This window comes from Maniola jurtina, chromosome 6, assembly GCF_905333055.1.
Source record: "Maniola jurtina chromosome 6, ilManJurt1.1, whole genome shotgun sequence".
NCBI lineage: Eukaryota > Metazoa > Arthropoda > Insecta > Lepidoptera > Nymphalidae > Maniola > Maniola jurtina.
Genome location: NC_060034.1, coordinates 299,384 through 318,772, shown reverse-complemented (window position 1 = coordinate 318,772; position 19,389 = coordinate 299,384). Strand labels below are relative to the sequence as shown.

General features: G+C 43.5%; 2 protein-coding genes across 17 annotated transcripts in view; both read left to right on the top strand.

The window, feature by feature from the left end:
- Positions 1-10,135, top strand: part of LOC123865952 (probable phospholipid-transporting ATPase IA) — a 79,857-nt gene extending 69,722 nt beyond the window's left edge. For 6 of the 16 annotated variants that reach the window (XR_006796085.1, XR_006796083.1, XR_006796084.1 and 3 more), the window contains 4 exons: positions 575-615; positions 1,600-1,691; positions 3,619-6,001; positions 9,887-10,135. Coding sequence is in view for 8 of the 16 variants with exons in the window: in XM_045907179.1 (XP_045763135.1) it covers positions 1,600-1,691; positions 3,619-3,713 (187 nt within the window). In the remaining 8 variants the exon portion in view is untranslated. Of the gene's footprint in view, positions 1-574; positions 616-1,599; positions 1,692-2,508; positions 2,520-3,618; positions 6,002-9,886 lie in introns of those variants that run through there. The other 10 variants (XM_045907179.1, XM_045907176.1, XM_045907175.1 and 7 more) reach the window with 6 other exon arrangements.
- A 7,243-nt stretch (positions 10,136-17,378) lies between these two features.
- Positions 17,379-19,389, top strand: part of LOC123865960 (phosphatidylcholine:ceramide cholinephosphotransferase 2-like) — a 100,634-nt gene continuing 98,623 nt past the window's right edge. Inside the window, exon 1 of the mRNA XM_045907209.1 lies at positions 17,379-18,113. Coding sequence (XP_045763165.1) covers positions 17,993-18,113 — 121 coding nt within the window. The 5' untranslated portion in view covers positions 17,379-17,992. The remainder of the gene's footprint in view (positions 18,114-19,389) is intronic.

The window sequence follows — 19,389 nt, the reverse complement described above, 5'->3', positions numbered from 1 at the left end:
GGAACAGCCATTTTGAATTTCACAAATCTTCAGGTCAAGAAAATCTAAATGCTTATCCAAATTTTAACGGTTCTTGGACGTAAAAAATAATATCGTACTCTGTATTATCAAATCATATTTTTAATGAAACTTTTCTTGCCCAATATTGTGCGAAGATAAATTACATCATTAAATTCAAGATAAAGCCACTTAGATTGTTACATTTCTTTCTTTGTTCAAACTATTTTTAAAATAACGTATCGGCCAAGGTGCACTATAAACACATGCCCTAAAAACATTGCCAATTTTTTTGATTAATTGTAAAAATGTGCGTGATCCAAATGAAAAATTATTTTTAACGAGCTCTTGGCTACAATCAGACCTGTTGGGCGATGATGTAGCCTAAGATGGAGCGCGTTTGCCTAGAGGATGCCTATTCATTCATATCCTATTAAAAGCTTGGTTTGGAATGTTTTCCGACATTAAAACAGACAGCATGTGATGTGTATAACGGAGTTGGTTGGGTTGGCGGTTGGATCGGAGCGGGTTGGCATGGTGAGGTTGGGTTGGTGCTAACTTGTGGTGGTTGTTGTAGCGCGACGGACGCGCGGCACGCCGTGGCCCGGCTGGCCCAGTGTAAGTACCGCATGGCTTCGCATGCGCCCGAGCCTGCGTCCGCATCGCATCGCCTCACATACACTACACTGTAGACCAGGGTTTCCAAAAATTCCGCGGCTCAAACTATGTATTTTCCATTTCATGTCCTTCACTTAATTAAAGCCACGTCAATAAAAACCATGCCTTATCAACGACACCACCTGGGGTGTCTTAGTGGGGTTAAAAAAACAATTTATAGTCGGCGGTGGTGACGTTACCAAAAAATAATTAAACGATACCCCAGACAGTTGACACATAGAGTAAATATGGCGTGTCCTTTCTCAGATTGTACGCGTAATAGGTATACCAAATTACCCTAGTTACTAAATGTTGGCAAATATCATAATGGTCCTACGAAAATTAGTGGAGACATGACACTTCGAGAAGGAAATTCGCCATTTTGTTTTTCGGAAACGCTGGTCTATCATACCTGTCGGCTTGTCTCACGCTGCGAGTTTTTGCCACGCTTTACTTCATGTTACAGACGAATACTCACCGTCCGTCACGATTATTTACTCGTTACCATAGATATTCCATGCGTATGCGCAGAGTAATCGTTATTGGCTGAATTCGATGGCAAAATCTTACCTGTACTTTGATTATTGCTTTTTAACGTATCTATATTTGTATTACGGTTACACGTAGGTATTTTTTTACTTTTTATTGTATTGAATCGTTACTGTCGATGAGTGATTATCATTACAATGCTATACGTCATATTGGGAGACCTCTTGAAATAACGACTCTACTTTATCCTGTCATACTTTCAATATGATAACGTAATTTTTTTGGTGTTGAAGATATTCAACTCGAATAGAATGGATAAAGTAGTGAAGTTTACAAAAGATGTCTCCCAAAGTTAGTATGAGGTGGATAGTAAAAGGATTTGGGCGCGAGTCGGGTCGTTCCCACTTGTGCATTCTGATTGGATAACATTCGGTCGTCCCGCGCTCTGTATGGCAGCCTCACGGAGACCGCGCGGCTGCTGCACAACGTGCGCAGCGTGTTCGGGCGCCGCTCCGCCGCGCGCGCAACCACGGAGCTCGAGCTGTCACGTAAGTGTCACTGCACCACCACGCCACCGCGTAGACACACCGAAGCTGTCCACGGAACCGTGCAGCGCCCGAGCCCGAAAGAACCATTCCACCAGGGATGGGTGAGGATGTGTGTGAACATATCAATTCCAGCAGCCTGTATGCGTCGACTGCTGGGCATAGGCCTTTCCAAGAGCGCGCTACCAATCACGGTCTTTGGCCTTTCTCATCCACCCGCTCCCCGCCACCTTCAGGCCATCGCTCTAGCGGGCTGGGCTGCACATTGCGCTTACCGGTACGCGGTCTCCACTCCAGAACAACCTATCAATAGGATGGCTTAATTTATGCATATTATCACATAATATGGTGGTAAATTCCTGTCCTCCCTACAGCAGTAGTTTCCATGCCCTCCCATCTTTGGCTTTGACACAAAACCGCTTTCAAGTCAGCCTCGATTGACCTGTTCTAGGTATTGTTTGCTGGTCTCCTTCCGTTGCAATAAAAAAAGTTATTGTGCAGCGTTTCATCCTTGCCTGCGGAAAATATGCCGGACCCATCGCCAGTGGCTCCTTTGTCGTTCCTCTTACACATATGAAGGAGTAGGTTTTAATTCCTGACTGTGTTAGACAAGACAATCCGAAGAGTAGTTACCTACTTGTAATACTTGTTGAATCAACCAACTATACTATAAACTATGAAAATGAAGCAATTATATTGATTGGCATCACACACATACCTCGCTTTTCATTCTTGCACATCCCTGGTTATTATTCTAAATACTGGCAAGTTCGAGCTGCTAGCATGTGTATTGAATTTCTGCTAGTGGCTTGCATGTTAGAATATCGAGAGATCGAAAGCAGTTCTGATTTTTACGGAAAGCAGAGGTGTTACTTCCCACTGGCCTCTTCCATCCATATCTAGAATCGAGCATGTAAGCTATAAGCATTAATTTGACTCCAAATTATAAACACGTAGTTTGTAGGCTTGCCGATGCTATGCAAGCATGGCGTACCAAGCTCTTATTACTCTGTTTACGCGCGTCAAGACCTGGCCTTGCACGGTTCTGTGGAGACTTGAGTTCTCACTGCGAAACTGGATGATCGAGGTATCATATCGCTAATTTCAAAATCAATTTTTCAAATCAAAGCTTGTGTATCTGTAGTACACTTGAGTGTCTTGCACAGTAAAATATCACTATTTTGTTAACTTTGTCCCGTCTGCTAAATAATATTAAGATATGAAACATCAATATTTATTACAAGAGTTTTGTTTTAGTAATGTGTCCAACTTGATTTTAAATTTTGTCATAAAATATATTTGTTTCCCTTGAAATATTGTTTTGAAAAAAATCAGTAATGGAACTCTATTAAATTTTCCTCCTGTCTTATTTGAAAGGACCTCTGCAGCTGTATTTTGCTTACCTACTCTCAGGTACATTTAAAGCATAACTTAGTTTACACAAACACCAATATTTTAGAGTAGTCAAAATGTGAGGGCACTCATATGCGAGCTATAACTGTTTTACGTCAAAAGAATCGTATCGTGTGTGGTTCGCGCACATTCGACGCTCGTTCAAGTTGTCGACTAAAAAGAATCAAAGGACGTAGACATAAATGTCCTGAGTGTAATTTTTCAAGTAAAAATACGTGACACCTGAATTACATAATGAAGAACTAGCGAACAAAACCATTTGAGCCGTTTTGCTTGGAAATGAGTTCAAATTTGTGCTCAAATTAGGATTAAAGAAAAGGTTCTGACCAAAAATGTAACTACACTGTTTCTTTCATCGGCTCCTCCATTTAAGAATAATAGATGTACATGTCAGTCACTTTTTTTTTACTTGAAAAGTTAACAGAATTATTTATAACGGTTATGCTTGCATATAGTTGGGATTTTTAACACCGTTTTCACAAGAATTATTTTATTAATTGATTGTTATATGGTGTAGATGGATTCGCATTCTCTCAAGAGGAGGGCGCAAGTGTGTCGCAGGCGGACGTCATCCGCGCGTACGACACCAGCCAGCCGCGGCCGCGCTCCTGAGCTGACCCGAGCCCGTGCGAGCTCTTCACGATTTGCTGAGCCCATGGAAACGGACCCACACCGTGTGGAGACAATGGAAACACGTCGCGCTCGACGTTCAAACACTCTGTTTTATAACGCACCTACAACTATTATTATTACATTCATAGCAAAGTTGATAATATGAGAAATCTAACATAAGCAGTAATGTAATTCTGACGCTCAGTTTTGGCTGCGCAGTTTTGACTGCCCGGGCAAGACCGAGAACTGCCCAGGCCAATCTTTAGCAGCTTTTGTAACTGCGCGAACTGGCTTGCGCAGGTAAGCTCTTAGGTAAGACGGAGCGTGTAGCCGGAGCTTTAGGGTTAGCGCATATAGACGGAGTGGAGTGGAGTGGAGGCGGCCTTTTTGGTAACAACTTTTTCACTCCACTTTGCCGGTGTGCCTTATGCCTTAAGCTCTCTTCAAACTGAATCGATCGTAAGCGCGTACGACGCGCTACAATTTGTAGCCAATCTAAAAGTGGCCTAACTATTTTTTAAAGTACAAAATATGTTTTTTCAGAACTCGTGCTAGTCTGTATATTTTAGGTTTTTATATGTCAACGAACCAATGACCTACCTAGAGTATTTCTTTGAAGAACTGTCGAGTGCGATACCTAACAATTACTTAAATAGAATAAAGAAAAATTATTTTGGTCACATTTTATCGAATCGGTGAATTTTATGAAACTATACATTTAAAATAAATAAGGCAGGCTTGGTGCAAAGTGTATGTGTTTAAGCTTACTACTCAGTAATGAGGTATTTGTAATCATCCCTTACTTTTTTTGTATATTTATTGGTATCGCTCACTATACTTTAGTACTACACTGTACTTTAGTAACCGGTTGGCCAAAGAAAGGTGTAGCTTCTATACTTGCCTGTCCGGTTAGACGTAGTGTGCGATGACCTTTATTCTTTTTATTTTGTATACCGAAATATAACTTGGATATCATTGTAAACGTAGTTATCCATGGTTATATGAAAATAATGTATAACATTATTCAACGTCAGGTTAAGTATTATTTTATTAGTGTTAATATTTATTTATTTTTAATCAATAATTTTTAATTTATGACTGAGTTAAGTATTTACATTAATCAAATCAATAAATCGTAACTGGCTAACAGCTATTGTTAGGCTTAGTCTGCACTACGAAATTTCCCCGCACGGTTGTCTCCGCAAAGTTGACGTCATATTATGGTAATTGAGTGCGTGCGGTTTTATACATACATCACATATTACGAGTATGTCACAGAATTCTACGAGAAAAATCGCGCGGTGATATTTCGCAGTGCGGACGTAGGCTTTTGTTTATCTAATTTTTCATATTGTTGTATTATTGACATCAGTATTTTTATATTTTCATTATTAATTGAAATAATTTAACATTTCATACAATAATTAAATCAAATTAACTAACTTTTATATTTTTCAAACATGACCAAAAAAATGTGATTTTTTATGAATTTTCTGCACTTATTTGGCCAAAGATCGCAAAGTATTACTAACAATTTTTTTTTCCATTTTATCATTAAGTGGTTTTATTGAAAGTACAATAATTACAACAAATTATGCAATACCAATAATTAGGCTGCAATAAGTTTGATATTTTCTTACTTTTATCTAAGCTTAGCTTATAAATGTTCATGTTGGGTATTTTTGCGAAGTAATTTGCGCATTTTCAATTGATTTATAGTAAGTAGGTAGTTTTAACAAATGTATTAATTAAATTAATATTCTCTACCAATATTAAACAAGGATAACATAAGTTATAAATAATTTCAATTGATTTCTTGTCAAATATGCATGGTAGGACTACAAGGATACTCGATATAAAATTAAGTACGTAGCCTTTTATGTTAAGGTACGTAAAGCATTTCGCAATTGTGTGCAGATTATTATCTTTAAAGAACTTTTGTACAATTTGTGAAATTGCTACTTTGAAATAATTTCCACTATGTGAAATTGTTTTTCCATCATAGTGATTTCACAGGCGATTTTCGTGAAATGAAACACCTATAATACCCCTTTCATACTTGATAGAGGTGTTAGAGAAAAGGATAAAATATATTGCTTTTTAAGTTTTACTGTCATAGAACTATTGTAGTTACTACACATTAGTATTTGTTGAATTTCTCGTTATTAATACCTATACAATTTGTTGTCAAAAATTATAAATTTTTGGCTAGGTATTTGTTTAAAATATAAAACTTTAAGCTTTGCTAAATTAAATTATTTACTTATTTTTTAAATTACATTATACAAGTACTTTCCGGAGTACCCACTTATATAAAAATATTTTCTACAACCTGATGTAAAATAGATTCGCTAAAATAATTTGAATCATAAACGAAATACGAAATTACATTCGGAACCAGTCACGCTAAAGTGTACCAACTCACAAATGGCCAAAAAATGAATTCTTGATTATAGAAAATCATAAAATCATCATTATCAAACCGATAGACGTCCACTGTTAAACATAGGCCTGTTGTCACACGCCAAGGCCTTGCGCCACATGAATCCCAACGGCTTTACCTAAGTAAGGGATATTCCTATGCCGCGCGTTGCGAAGTACATTCTAGCACGTAGGGACGGCTGTCATTTTAGGAACTATAATCCCTGCCCATTACCACTTCAGCTTCGCGACCCGCTAAGTTATGTCGGTTACTCTCGTTTTCTTATGGACCTTTCTAATTTGTGATCAATTGATCTCGCAGAGAAACTCCAAGCATAGCTCTACCCATCGCCCGCTAAATGACTGATCTTTTTTATAAGGCCCCGTTGAAATTGGTACTTAAGTAACTTAATTATGTCAAAGTTCTTAAGCAGAGTACAAATTAGTATTTACAACAATTTAATTTAGTTAGTTGAACCATGAGCAAACTTATAGTAATTTCCCCGAAATCATTGTTATGTGGCTTGGTACATTTTGACATAACTGGGTTCATTTGAAATAGTGGAAAAACTTGTGACTTTTAAATTGTGATCATCATCACTCGCCATCGGTTTATTGCTACTACTATGTAGGGTGTAAGACGATCAACCACAGAATTCTAAACAAGATATTAGAAACGGTAATTCTGTTCTCTGATAACGACACAGCGCGTCGCCAATTAGTAGCTACTTACACAATGACACAGGGTTGGGAAAAAACCAGTTAAAATATTATATCTTGTTTTAAAACAGTATTAAAACATGTTTAAAAGTGTTTTTTAGTTAAAATCTTTTTAAAACACTTATTATTTATGTTATACTTTATAAAACATTTCTTTAAACAATCCTGCTTACACATACATAAATCAAAACACTTAGTACCTACACATATCTCAAGCATCCAAAGCAACGTAAATCAAACGGCATTTCCACCACATTTTTTGCAAGATGTGTATACGTCAATACGTACTTAGTAAGTTCATCCTGCAAAAAACGTCCGGTGCTAATGCCCATGGGACAGGGGCTAAACTTGCTTTGTAAATACGTCTGTTTTTATACTAACGCGAAATGTTGCTTCACTCATACACACAGTCATCAGTCTGCACGGCGACAAGCTCGTGCGCTTTACTACTTCTATATTTATTATGAATTCTGTGGAGTTAACAATTCGGCAGCATTTAGCTTGTATAAAAATTTCGTGCTAGAACTGTGTCATACCTTTAAGCTGATGACGTAAAAACTATTTTATTGTTACCGTGTTAAGTGTGTAGAGAAACTAAATGTACAATATTTTGTCTAGCGAGCCTACCGCTGCAGGAACTTATATTCAGAGCACGAATTTATACTTCAATATTGTAATCATCGGCACCAGTTCAATCATTAACTATCAGTAGGGCGTGTTTAGAAGTCCCTTAGTTAGAACTATTCCTATAAAGCCTCTTTTACACGAAGAGAGTTACTCGCCTTCTTTGTATCAGTCGTATTATCGTACGGTCATAATCGAAATTCTTCAAACCAATCATTTAACCAATGGAGGAAACAGTTATTGTTAACGAGCTTTTCACTTTTGTTCAAAACAAGATAGATGTTATTGTCGAGCTCAGCATTGTTCAAGTATGTGCCACGAATTTTACTGTTGAAGAAATTGGTTCGAGAAGATAATGCAGTTTAATGTCTCGGTATCAGAAGGTGTTAAATTTGCTTAAAGAAAAAGTGGGGACAAATTTAAAAAAAAATAGGGGCCTAATAAAGGCATTCAAAGAAACTGATCTAGCAAAACAGCCTATATTTGTAACTAAGAGTCTAAATAAATTACCGCTGATCTCTATCGATCATGACTCGTTTACTCAAAGACATTGTTTTTGTAAAACATGAACTACGTCTCGAAATATTGCCGCCGATTCTGTGACAGATTACAAAATCGGCGGCAATATTCAAATAAGCCTATTTCACAGGCTTGTGATACGTGAAGTCTGTATTTTTGTAGCAGCGACGAGAAACTCTCTTCATGTAGGTATCTAAAATAGGTGTAAATCATTGTCCCAAATTTTGTACATTTTCCAATGAAGCTTTACTTTTTCTTCAAATTATCACTGAAACTAAGTGTATTTTATTATGAAATGGACGCGCTTTTGGACTGCATTTCACACTTGTTTTAACAATTCTAACTCACGCTGTCCCTTTTCTTTATTACGGATAAAGAAGGAGACGCCAATAAAAATTGCTGTTAATTTCGAATATAATTTGAATGAAATCTTAGTCCAAAGTCGCGGCCAATATGTTTACTTAGTCTTGAGTGTAAGTTTTGAAGTAAACAAACGGATTATATAATGCATAAATTTTAAGGACGCATTTGCCATATTTACTTTTTGTCAAAACTGTCATGTCAAAAGTACGGTTTGCCCTAAGGACTTAAATCGTTTTAACATGACAGAGCAAATATGACGTGTGCGTTCTCAAAATGTATGCACTATGCTTTAGTTGGCATCGACGAAGCGTCTCGGTTTTACGACTACCCACACTAAAACAGATTATTATTGCCAATTACTGAAACACGTTTGATTACCTACTTGAAACTTCAGCCATTTCTGGACTCATCGGTGCGGCATGGCTATGCTGGGTTATTGTTACGATACCACGTTGTTTTTGTCTAGTATGGCGATATGGCGCCCATGCCGCACCGACAGACAGCAAAGCGGCTCACTCAAGGCCGGGAATAATTGTGATATCTGTATAACTTGCAAAGTGAATCTTTCAGAGTCTTTACAAAGTGTCGACTGCTAGCGGGTTTTGTAAGATGTGTTACTGATATTTATCACATAATATACCTCTAACAGTTTATTATTGTTAACTGTTAATTAACTAAGATTATTTGGGCGATCGTCGGAACACGGTGAAAGAATAAATGACTGGAAAACCCAATATTTTTTAACAATTTCATTTAGCTTCAATCAACGACATTGCGATGTTTTTTTTTTTTCATTTATCGACTCAGCCGATTTTTATAGAAGTTGACATACGAATTATTACAACAGTATGGTGAACTGTTTGTTCTTACTACGCTAATGCTGCAGCAGTCCCTACAAACTGTCAGGAGTGGGAACGGACGATCCGTAGGTTGATTCACTTGTTTATGTTAGGTTTGCCAAAACTGTTACAATCTCTATAGTAATTAGAGAATAGGAAACAGGATAAACGACTGTTATATACCTAAGATAAAATATAGTTCATGAAACGATTGGTTGGATCGTTGTGGCATTGTAATCTTTAAGGCTTCGGAACTAATCTACGTATTATACTTATCAATCTGTTTATACAAGTGCGACTTAGCTATGGTAACATTGGCAATGTCCAATATCATGTGAAAACATTTTTATACATATTATTTATAAACAAAAGAATCTTCTGAGTCCGTGTAAAATATAATGAGACAATATCACTAGATATACGAGTACCTATAGGTACTGTTTCACTGAAACGGTTCGTAAGATAGGGCGCGTGGGTTGCGGGAGGCTGACAATTGACAAAAAATCAAGAACTTCGCTGTCACCCTCACAAACCCCACTCTACCACACGAGGCGTCTCGGTAAAGCCGTACACCTATATATACTACAGTAGGCAGTTACTACTTAACTAATCTCCAGAGTAATATAAAAAAAAGGTTGGGCGAGAGCTAAGAATTATTTTGTTGCTGCATCCAAGAAAATTATGAAGTTGACTGAAAGATTGTGTGATTTAAGGTTTATGGCGTAGTAGTTTTAAACTGGAGGTCCTAACATCTAAAACGCTTAAAATCTAGCCACGTGGGACCAAAGGGACCGTAGGAGATAGAGCTGGTTATCTGAATGACCTGGGTTGTCGCAGTTGTACCCAACTGTCGCCGTGTTCCGACCTCGCTCTCCTACCTATTGTAAGCAAAGATGTGAATGTAACAGAAAATATATGATTTGTTCTCGTTCTTTACATTTAGTTTCATTTTGTTGCCTTTCTCTAGCGCATTTGATACACGATGTATGGATTGCCAAAGCAATCATACAGTATGGTAACACAGTGTAAAATAATACCGAGCAATAGGCCAGAAATATGAAAAAAAAACCGGGCCAAGTGCAAGTCAGACTCGCGCACCGCGAATTCCGTAGGTACTCAGGTATTTTAATTAAATTATTTTTTATGTCATGTAACCACAAATTTACGGTTGTCAATTTTTTTTCTTTACTTGTTCTATAAGATCTACCTACCTACCAAATTTCATGATTCTAGGTTAATGGAAAGTACCCTATAGGTTTTCTTACAGACAGACAACGAAGTGACCCTATAAGGGTTCCTTTTGAGGTACGCAACCCTAAAAACAATTTTCAGAACTAATCCAACCGGCAATCAACTTGCCCATAACTGGAAAAATGTTGGAGACTTCGCAGTAATTTTCTTAAATAGGAAATCGTTTAAATATAGATACGTAGATAAAGCGGACACCACGCAGTGATGTAATTATAATCAACGCAGTACGTATGAGATCAGAAATTAGCAAATTATTTTGATTCACCAAGACGATACTAAACAAAACTTCCATCGCCGAATGTTAAATCAATTAGAGTCATTAATACCACTAATTAGCCACATTGTGCTTTATTATCGGTAGATATTTACCTGCGCATAACGCAACAGTTCAAGGTTACCTTATTCCTCACACGTAAAAACAAAACAATCAATAATCCGGCTCGAAGGACCAAAGTATATAATAAACTCCAGTGACCACTGGAGTATTTAGTAAGTAATGACTTTACGGAAATGTCTATCAAATACTTAAGCTACTAGTTTTTCCCGCGACTCCGTCGTAGGCTACTTAGTATGAGTATTACAGAGAAAACCCTTCATGCAGAATGCCGTTTCTACTTTCTAGACCTTTACGGTTACGATTGAGGAGCTGCCGAACAAAATATAATTACACTTCTGATGAAGATACTTTCAGGGTTCCGTACTTGAACGGTGCCAACGGGACTCTATTACTAAACCTCCGCTGTCCGTCCTTCTGTCTATCAGCGGGCTGTATCTCATGAACCGTAATAGATAGAGAGTTGAAAATTTCACAGAATGTGTATTGTCTATTGCTGCTATAATAACAAATAGTAAAATTTTCAAAGTGGAGAGCAATGAGAGTGTTATTTCTTGTATATATTGATACGATGCTACGGAACCCTTCGTATGCGAGTTCGATTCGCGCTTGACCGATTTGTTCTTAATCTTTACTGGCCAACTGCCTATCAATCTGAACTTATTTTCAAGCAAAACTGTGCTGAAATTCAGTAATTTCGATTCTTATTATCATGATATTCATGGCCGACTTCACACGTAGGTGCAACGGAGAACTCTCAGGCATACAGGTTTCCTCACGAAGTTTTCCTTCAGTCCTTCACCGTCGAAGCAAGTGATATTTCTTGATTAGGTATTTAAAACGAACATAAGTAGTTACTTAACTCCGAAAAGTCAAAGATGCGTGGTTGGGGTTGAATTCCGGACCTGGATCGTATTTCGATTAAAATTATACAATTACAGTAAAGTTTCAACACCTTTCATTGTTATTTTGCTCCTCTTATAAAAAAATCGTGCAATTGCTACACCGTTTGTTTCACCAGCTCTTCTACTGTTCCTTGGTATTATTTAGCTATGTATCAGTTACCCGGGAAGTAGACAGGTTCCTATCGATAGATACCTACATCTTTATAAAATGCCGGAAACCGATATTATAGTTCAGTGAAACGATTTTTCAACTTCGTTGCGCGAGATTTAAATGTTTGAATTAGTTTTGCACGATCTAAATCAGATGGAAACTGTAAACAAACCGACCAAGTAGGAAAATACGTATAAACAATACCTATCTACCTACGCACACATCCTAGAATTGAAAACGAGACCATTCTTAGATACCTACCTGTCTAGTGTCTAACATGTATGTATTACGAGTTCTATTTGATTACATATAAGTAGGTGGTAGAGACATTTATGGATCTTAAAAACTAGCTTACTTATAACTTAATATATTATTCAATCGGTCCACAAAAACTAGACCAGTTCTGTGCCAATTTTGATAAGGTTTGTATGACATTTAGGTAATTTGAAACTAGTTAGGTACGCGCCTTCAACGCATAGAATATGTCAAATGGCACAGTCATCTACCTAAATAATGAAATGAATGAAACAAAATGATTTTTTTCATGTAGGACAGCTAGTGTCACTTACGCGAAGTATAATATCCATAGACTAGGTATATAATATTAGAAACCAAGACTCTACCATCAACAGAGATGAGCCGGCAAGAAACTCAGCAGTTGCTCTTATTTACCCGACAAAGCAAAAAGAAAGGTTTATAATTTTATTAAAAACAAAATGGTACAATAAAATATACCTACTTACCTACCTAAACATAACATTCATTTAAGCAATGTAACTGTTACACTACATTTTAGGCTGTTGAAAATCGTCATAGCCTGATATGATCGCAGGCTTCCGCGCGTAACCTACTTTACCACCTCGGTAGCATCGTTATCACCTTATCAAGTTATCAGTGAGGTAAGGCAAGGCGCGGCAGCCTTCGCGGCGCGCCCCCACGGCCGCCCGCCGCCGCCACTCGCCAGTGCTCCGCAGTGCCTTAGCACCGGCAGACGACGCGAGCCTCACGTGCTATCTTATTTACCTATACCACCACCTCGGTAGCATCGTTATCACCTTATCAAGTTATCAGTGAGGTAAGGCAAGGCGCGGCAGCCTTCGCGGCGCGCCCCCACGGCCGCCCGCCGCCGCCACTCGCCAGTGCTCCGCAGTGCCTTAGCACCGGCAGACGACGCGAGCCTCACGTGCTATCTTATTTACCTATACCACCACCTCGGTAGCATCGTTATCACCTTATCAAGTTATCAGTGAGGTAAGGCAAGGCGCGGCAGCCTTCGCGGCGCGCCCCCACGGCCGCCCGCCGCCGCCACTCGCCAGTGCTCCGCAGTGCCTTAGCACCGGCAGACGACGCGAGCCTCACGTGCTATCTTATTTACCTATACCACCACCTCGGTAGCATCGTTATCACCTTATCAAGTTATCAGTGAGGTAAGGCAAGGCGCGGCAGCCTTCGCGGCGCGCCCCCACGGCCGCCCGCCGCCGCCACTCGCCAGTGCTCCGCAGTGCCTTAGCACCGGCAGACGACGCGAGCCTCACGTGCTATCTTATTTACCTATACCACCACCTCGGTAGCATCGTTATCACCTTATCAAGTTATCAGTGAGGTAAGGCAAGGCGCGGCAGCCTTCGCGGCGCGCCCCCACGGCCGCCCGCCGCCGCCACTCGCCAGTGCTCCGCAGTGCCTTAGCACCGGCAGACGACGCGAGCCTCACGTGCTATCTTATTTACCTATACCACCACCTCGGTAGCATCGTTATCACCTTATCAAGTTATCAGTGAGGTAAGGCAAGGCGCGGCAGCCTTCGCGGCGCGCCCCCACGGCCGCCCGCCGCCGCCACTCGCCAGTGCTCCGCAGTGCCTTAGCACCGGCAGACGACGCGAGCCTCACGTGCTATCTTATTTACCTATACCACCACCTCGGTAGCATCGTTATCACCTTATCAAGTTATCAGTGAGGTAAGGCAAGGCGCGGCAGCCTTCGCGGCGCGCCCCCACGGCCGCCCGCCGCCGCCACTCGCCAGTGCTCCGCAGTGCCTTAGCACCGGCAGACGACGCGAGCCTCACGTGCTATCTTATTTACCTATACCACCACCTCGGTAGCATCGTTATCACCTTATCAAGTTATCAGTGAGGTAAGGCAAGGCGCGGCAGCCTTCGCGGCGCGCCCCCACGGCCGCCCGCCGCCGCCACTCGCCAGTGCTCCGCAGTGCCTTAGCACCGGCAGACGACGCGAGCCTCACGTGCTATCTTATTTACCTATACCACCACCTCGGTAGCATCGTTATCACCTTATCAAGTTATCAGTGAGGTAAGGCAAGGCGCGGCAGCCTTCGCGGCGCGCCCCCACGGCCGCCCGCCGCCGCCACTCGCCAGTGCTCCGCAGTGCCTTAGCACCGGCAGACGACGCGAGCCTCACGTGCTATCTTATTTACCTATACCACCACCTCGGTAGCATCGTTATCACCTTATCAAGTTATCAGTGAGGTAAGGCAAGGCGCGGCAGCCTTCGCGGCGCGCCCCCACGGCCGCCCGCCGCCGCCACTCGCCAGTGCTCCGCAGTGCCTTAGCACCGGCAGACGACGCGAGCCTCACGTGCTATCTTATTTACCTATACCACCACCTCGGTAGCATCGTTATCACCTTATCAAGTTATCAGTGAGGTAAGGCAAGGCGCGGCAGCCTTCGCGGCGCGCCCCCACGGCCGCCCGCCGCCGCCACTCGCCAGTGCTCCGCAGTGCCTTAGCACCGGCAGACGACGCGAGCCTCACGTGCTATCTTATTTACCTATACCACCACCTCGGTAGCATCGTTATCACCTTATCAAGTTATCAGTGAGGTAAGGCAAGGCGCGGCAGCCTTCGCGGCGCGCCCCCACGGCCGCCCGCCGCCGCCACTCGCCAGTGCTCCGCAGTGCCTTAGCACCGGCAGACGACGCGAGCCTCACGTGCTATCTTATTTACCTATACCACCACCTCGGTAGCATCGTTATCACCTTATCAAGTTATCAGTGAGGTAAGGCAAGGCGCGGCAGCCTTCGCGGCGCGCCCCCACGGCCGCCCGCCGCCGCCACTCGCCAGTGCTCCGCAGTGCCTTAGCACCGGCAGACGACGCGAGCCTCACGTGCTATCTTATTTACCTATACCACCACCTCGGTAGCATCGTTATCACCTTATCAAGTTATCAGTGAGGTAAGGCAAGGCGCGGCAGCCTTCGCGGCGCGCCCCCACGGCCGCCCGCCGCCGCCACTCGCCAGTGCTCCGCAGTGCCTTAGCACCGGCAGACGACGCGAGCCTCACGTGCTGTCTTATTTACCTATACCACCACCTCGGTAGCATCGTTATCACCTTATCAAGTTATCAGTGAGGTAAGGCAAGGCGCGGCAGCCTTCGCGGCGCGCCCCCACGGCCGCCCGCCGCCGCCACTCGCCAGTGCTCCGCAGTGCCTTAGCACCGGCAGACGACGCGAGCCTCACGTGCTATCTTATTTACCTATACCACCACCTCGGTAGCATCGTTATCACCTTATCAAGTTATCAGTGAGGTAAGGCAAGGCGCGGCAGCCTTCGCGGCGCGCCCCCACGGCCGCCCGCCGCCGCCACTCGCCAGTGCTCCGCAGTGCCTTAGCACCGGCAGACGACGCGAGCCTCACGTGCTATCTTATTTACCTATACCACCACCTCGGTAGCATCGTTATCACCTTATCAAGTTATCAGTGAGGTAAGGCAAGGCGCGGCAGCCTTCGCGGCGCGCCCCCACGGCCGCCCGCCGCCGCCACTCGCCAGTGCTCCGCAGTGCCTTAGCACCGGCAGACGACGCGAGCCTCACGTGCTATCTTATTTACCTATACCACCACCTCGGTAGCATCGTTATCACCTTATCAAGTTATCAGTGAGGTAAGGCAAGGCGCGGCAGCCTTCGCGGCGCGCCCCCACGGCCGCCCGCCGCCGCCACTCGCCAGTGCTCCGCAGTGCCTTAGCACCGGCAGACGACGCGAGCCTCACGTGCTATCTTATTTACCTATACCACCACCTCGGTAGCATCGTTATCACCTTATCAAGTTATCAGTGAGGTAAGGCAAGGCGCGGCAGCCTTCGCGGCGCGCCCCCACGGCCGCCCGCCGCCGCCACTCGCCAGTGCTCCGCAGTGCCTTAGCACCGGCAGACGACGCGAGCCTCACGTGCTATCTTATTTACCTATACCACCACCTCGGTAGCATCGTTATCACCTTATCAAGTTATCAGTGAGGTAAGGCAAGGCGCGGCAGCATTCGCGGCGCGCCCCCACGGCCGCCCGCCGCCGCCACTCGCCAGTGCTCCGCAGTGCCTTAGCACCGGCAGACGACGCGAGCCTCACGTGCTATCTTATTTACCTATACCACCACCTCGGTAGCATCGTTATCACCTTATCAAGTTATCAGTGAGGTAAGGCAAGGCGCGGCAGCATTCGCGGCGCGCCCCCACGGCCGCCCGCCGCCGCCACTCGCCAGTGCTCCGCAGTGCCTTAGCACCGGCAGACGACGCGAGCCTCACGTGCTATCTTATTTACCTATACCACCACCTCGGTAGCATCGTTATCACCTTATCAAGTTATCAGTGAGGTAAGGCAAGGCGCGGCAGCCTTCGCGGCGCGCCCCCACGGCCGCCCGCCGCCGCCACTCGCCAGTGCTCCGCAGTGCCTTAGCACCGGCAGACGACGCGAGCCTCACGTGCTATCTTATTTACCTATACCACCACCTCGGTAGCATCGTTATCACCTTATCAAGTTATCAGTGAGGTAAGGCAAGGCGCGGCAGCCTTCGCGGCGCGCCCCCACGGCCGCCCGCCGCCGCCACTCGCCAGTGCTCCGCAGTGCCTTAGCACCGGCAGACGACGCGAGCCTCACGTGCTATCTTATTTACCTATACCACCACCTCGGTAGCATCGTTATCACCTTATCAAGTTATCAGTGAGGTAAGGCAAGGCGCGGCAGCCTTCGCGGCGCGCCCCCACGGCCGCCCGCCGCCGCCACTCGCCAGTGCTCCGCAGTGCCTTAGCACCGGCAGACGACGCGAGCCTCACGTGCTATCTTATTTACCTATACCACCACCTCGGTAGCATCGTTATCACCTTATCAAGTTATCAGTGAGGTAAGGCAAGGCGCGGCAGCCTTCGCGGCGCGCCCCCACGGCCGCCCGCCGCCGCCACTCGCCAGTGCTCCGCAGTGCCTTAGCACCGGCAGACGACGCGAGCCTCACGTGCTATCTTATTTACCTATACCACCACCTCGGTAGCATCGTTATCACCTTATCAAGTTATCAGTGAGGTAAGGCAAGGCGCGGCAGCCTTCGCGGCGCGCCCCCACGGCCGCCCGCCGCCGCCACTCGCCAGTGCTCCGCAGTGCCTTAGCACCGGCAGACGACGCGAGCCTCACGTGCTATCTTATTTACCTATACCACCACCTCGGTAGCATCGTTATCACCTTATCAAGTTATCAGTGAGGTAAGGCAAGGCGCGGCAGCCTTCGCGGCGCGCCCCCACGGCCGCCCGCCGCCGCCACTCGCCAGTGCTCCGCAGTGCCTTAGCACCGGCAGACGACGCGAGCCTCACGTGCTGTCCAATTTACGATCGAATTTTCCGCGAAATCCAACACGCTTACTGAAGTTTTATGTTCACGAAAACTTCAGTTCTGTGGAATTGTAGCGTTTTCCCGGTGAATTTCTCAGTGCCTTACCGGAAAGAATTTTCCGCGCCTAATTTAAAAACTTTTTGAAGTTTTAACGACTCTGGGAACATTGCTGTACAAAAATTTTGATGTGGTTTCGTTACTCAGTTAATGTATAGAGTGGTTTACGTTAAGAATTTTCCGCGCCTTTGAAGTCGATAGGTATTTCCTCTAAAAGAGATTAAAATTACAAAATAAGACTTATGACGAATCTATCTACTCACTAGTTTTTCGGACCTGTATGAGAAGTGCCTTACAAAGTGAAGTATTTTCACAAAACCATTGGCAAAACTATTTGGAAAATTATAACGGCTCTAGCTTTTCAAAAGATTGACGCTTTTTAAGAGATCTGATTCTTGGAAATAAGTTTGCCACAATTCTGTTTTTGAGTTTTGGTGTTGGTGTGCATTAGTGCAAGTAGTGTAAAGTGCAAGTCGGTGTGAAGTGCAAACGGATGGGATGTGGTGATGCCCAGGGGGCGATGGCTCGGTCTCCGAGGAGGATAGCGGCGCAGCGTAGGAGTCGCAGCCGCTCGCGGGAGCTGACCCGGCTGAAGACTCAGCTGAATGGAAAAGGTTAGTAGAACCGTCTTGGTTCACAAGTTTTAGCGAATTGGTAATTTTAGAAAAACTCGTTCAATCAACTTTTTTTCCTTTTCTACGTTTTGATGACCTCCCGCTAAGCGCTGTGATCTTAAGTGGAAGGTCCCAGGTTTGATTCCCTTACCCGTAATTTGGGAAAATAATATAATTTCTAAAATGTCTCTGGTTTGGTCTGGTTGGAGGCTACGGGCGTGGCTAGTTACCACCCCACCGGCAAAGCCCTGCCGTCAAGCTATTGAGCGTTTCGGTACGATGCCGTATAGAAACCAAAGGGTTATGGGTTCAATAAAACTGTCATACCTCCTATGTGTTTAGTTACATTTACCCATCAATAGCAATAAGCTTTATGACTTACAGATTTACCTACCTATGTAGGTAGGTATATATCTTACAAATGAATGCTTACCTAATGCTATTAGTTGTAAATCAACGCAATCTAAATGACTTATTTATATAGTGTGGTTTACGTGCAACAAACATTTGTATGCTCTGTGTAGCGCACAGCTATCCAGCAATAGATTATCAATTTTATTTGTTTACTGATAGTAGGTAGGAACTTTACCTGCTCCGCTCCGTCAGTAATAAAGGCTTCGTAATACAATTTAAATGATCATCAACGTGAATACATTCTATTGTTTTACGCTGGAATGTTACTCCTATAACTAACTATGATATATGTACCTACATTTCTTAAACGCGCTTCTCCATACAAACATATTACGTCTATTATTCTATTACTAGCTGTGCCCGCGACTTCGTTCGCGTGGAATAGTGACTTTTCACGCTTTATATAGCCACGGACGCTCAGGCGCGAGGCGCCGTGATTCTTTAAATTGACATAACTTTTTTATTTATGATCCGATTGACATGAAATAAACACTAAATCCTAAGTGAAGCTTACTACAATATATTAGTGAAAACCGTATCTAAATCGAATAAGCCGTTTCTGAGATTAGCGTGCACAAACACACAGACAAACAGACAAACAGACAAACAGGCAAAAAAAAAATTAATTACAATTTCGGGTTCGGCATCGATATAATAACAACCCCTGCTACTTTTTTTTTATATATTTCCATTGTACAGACACCACTTTTCTACAATTTTATTATATGTATAGATTTGTTGTGTTAGATCTAAATCCACGCCATAAATCGATTTATGACTCCGTTATATATGCCCTAAAACAACAAATAAGTATAAGTACTTAATAAAATCATATATTATATTGAAACTGATGACTTGAAAG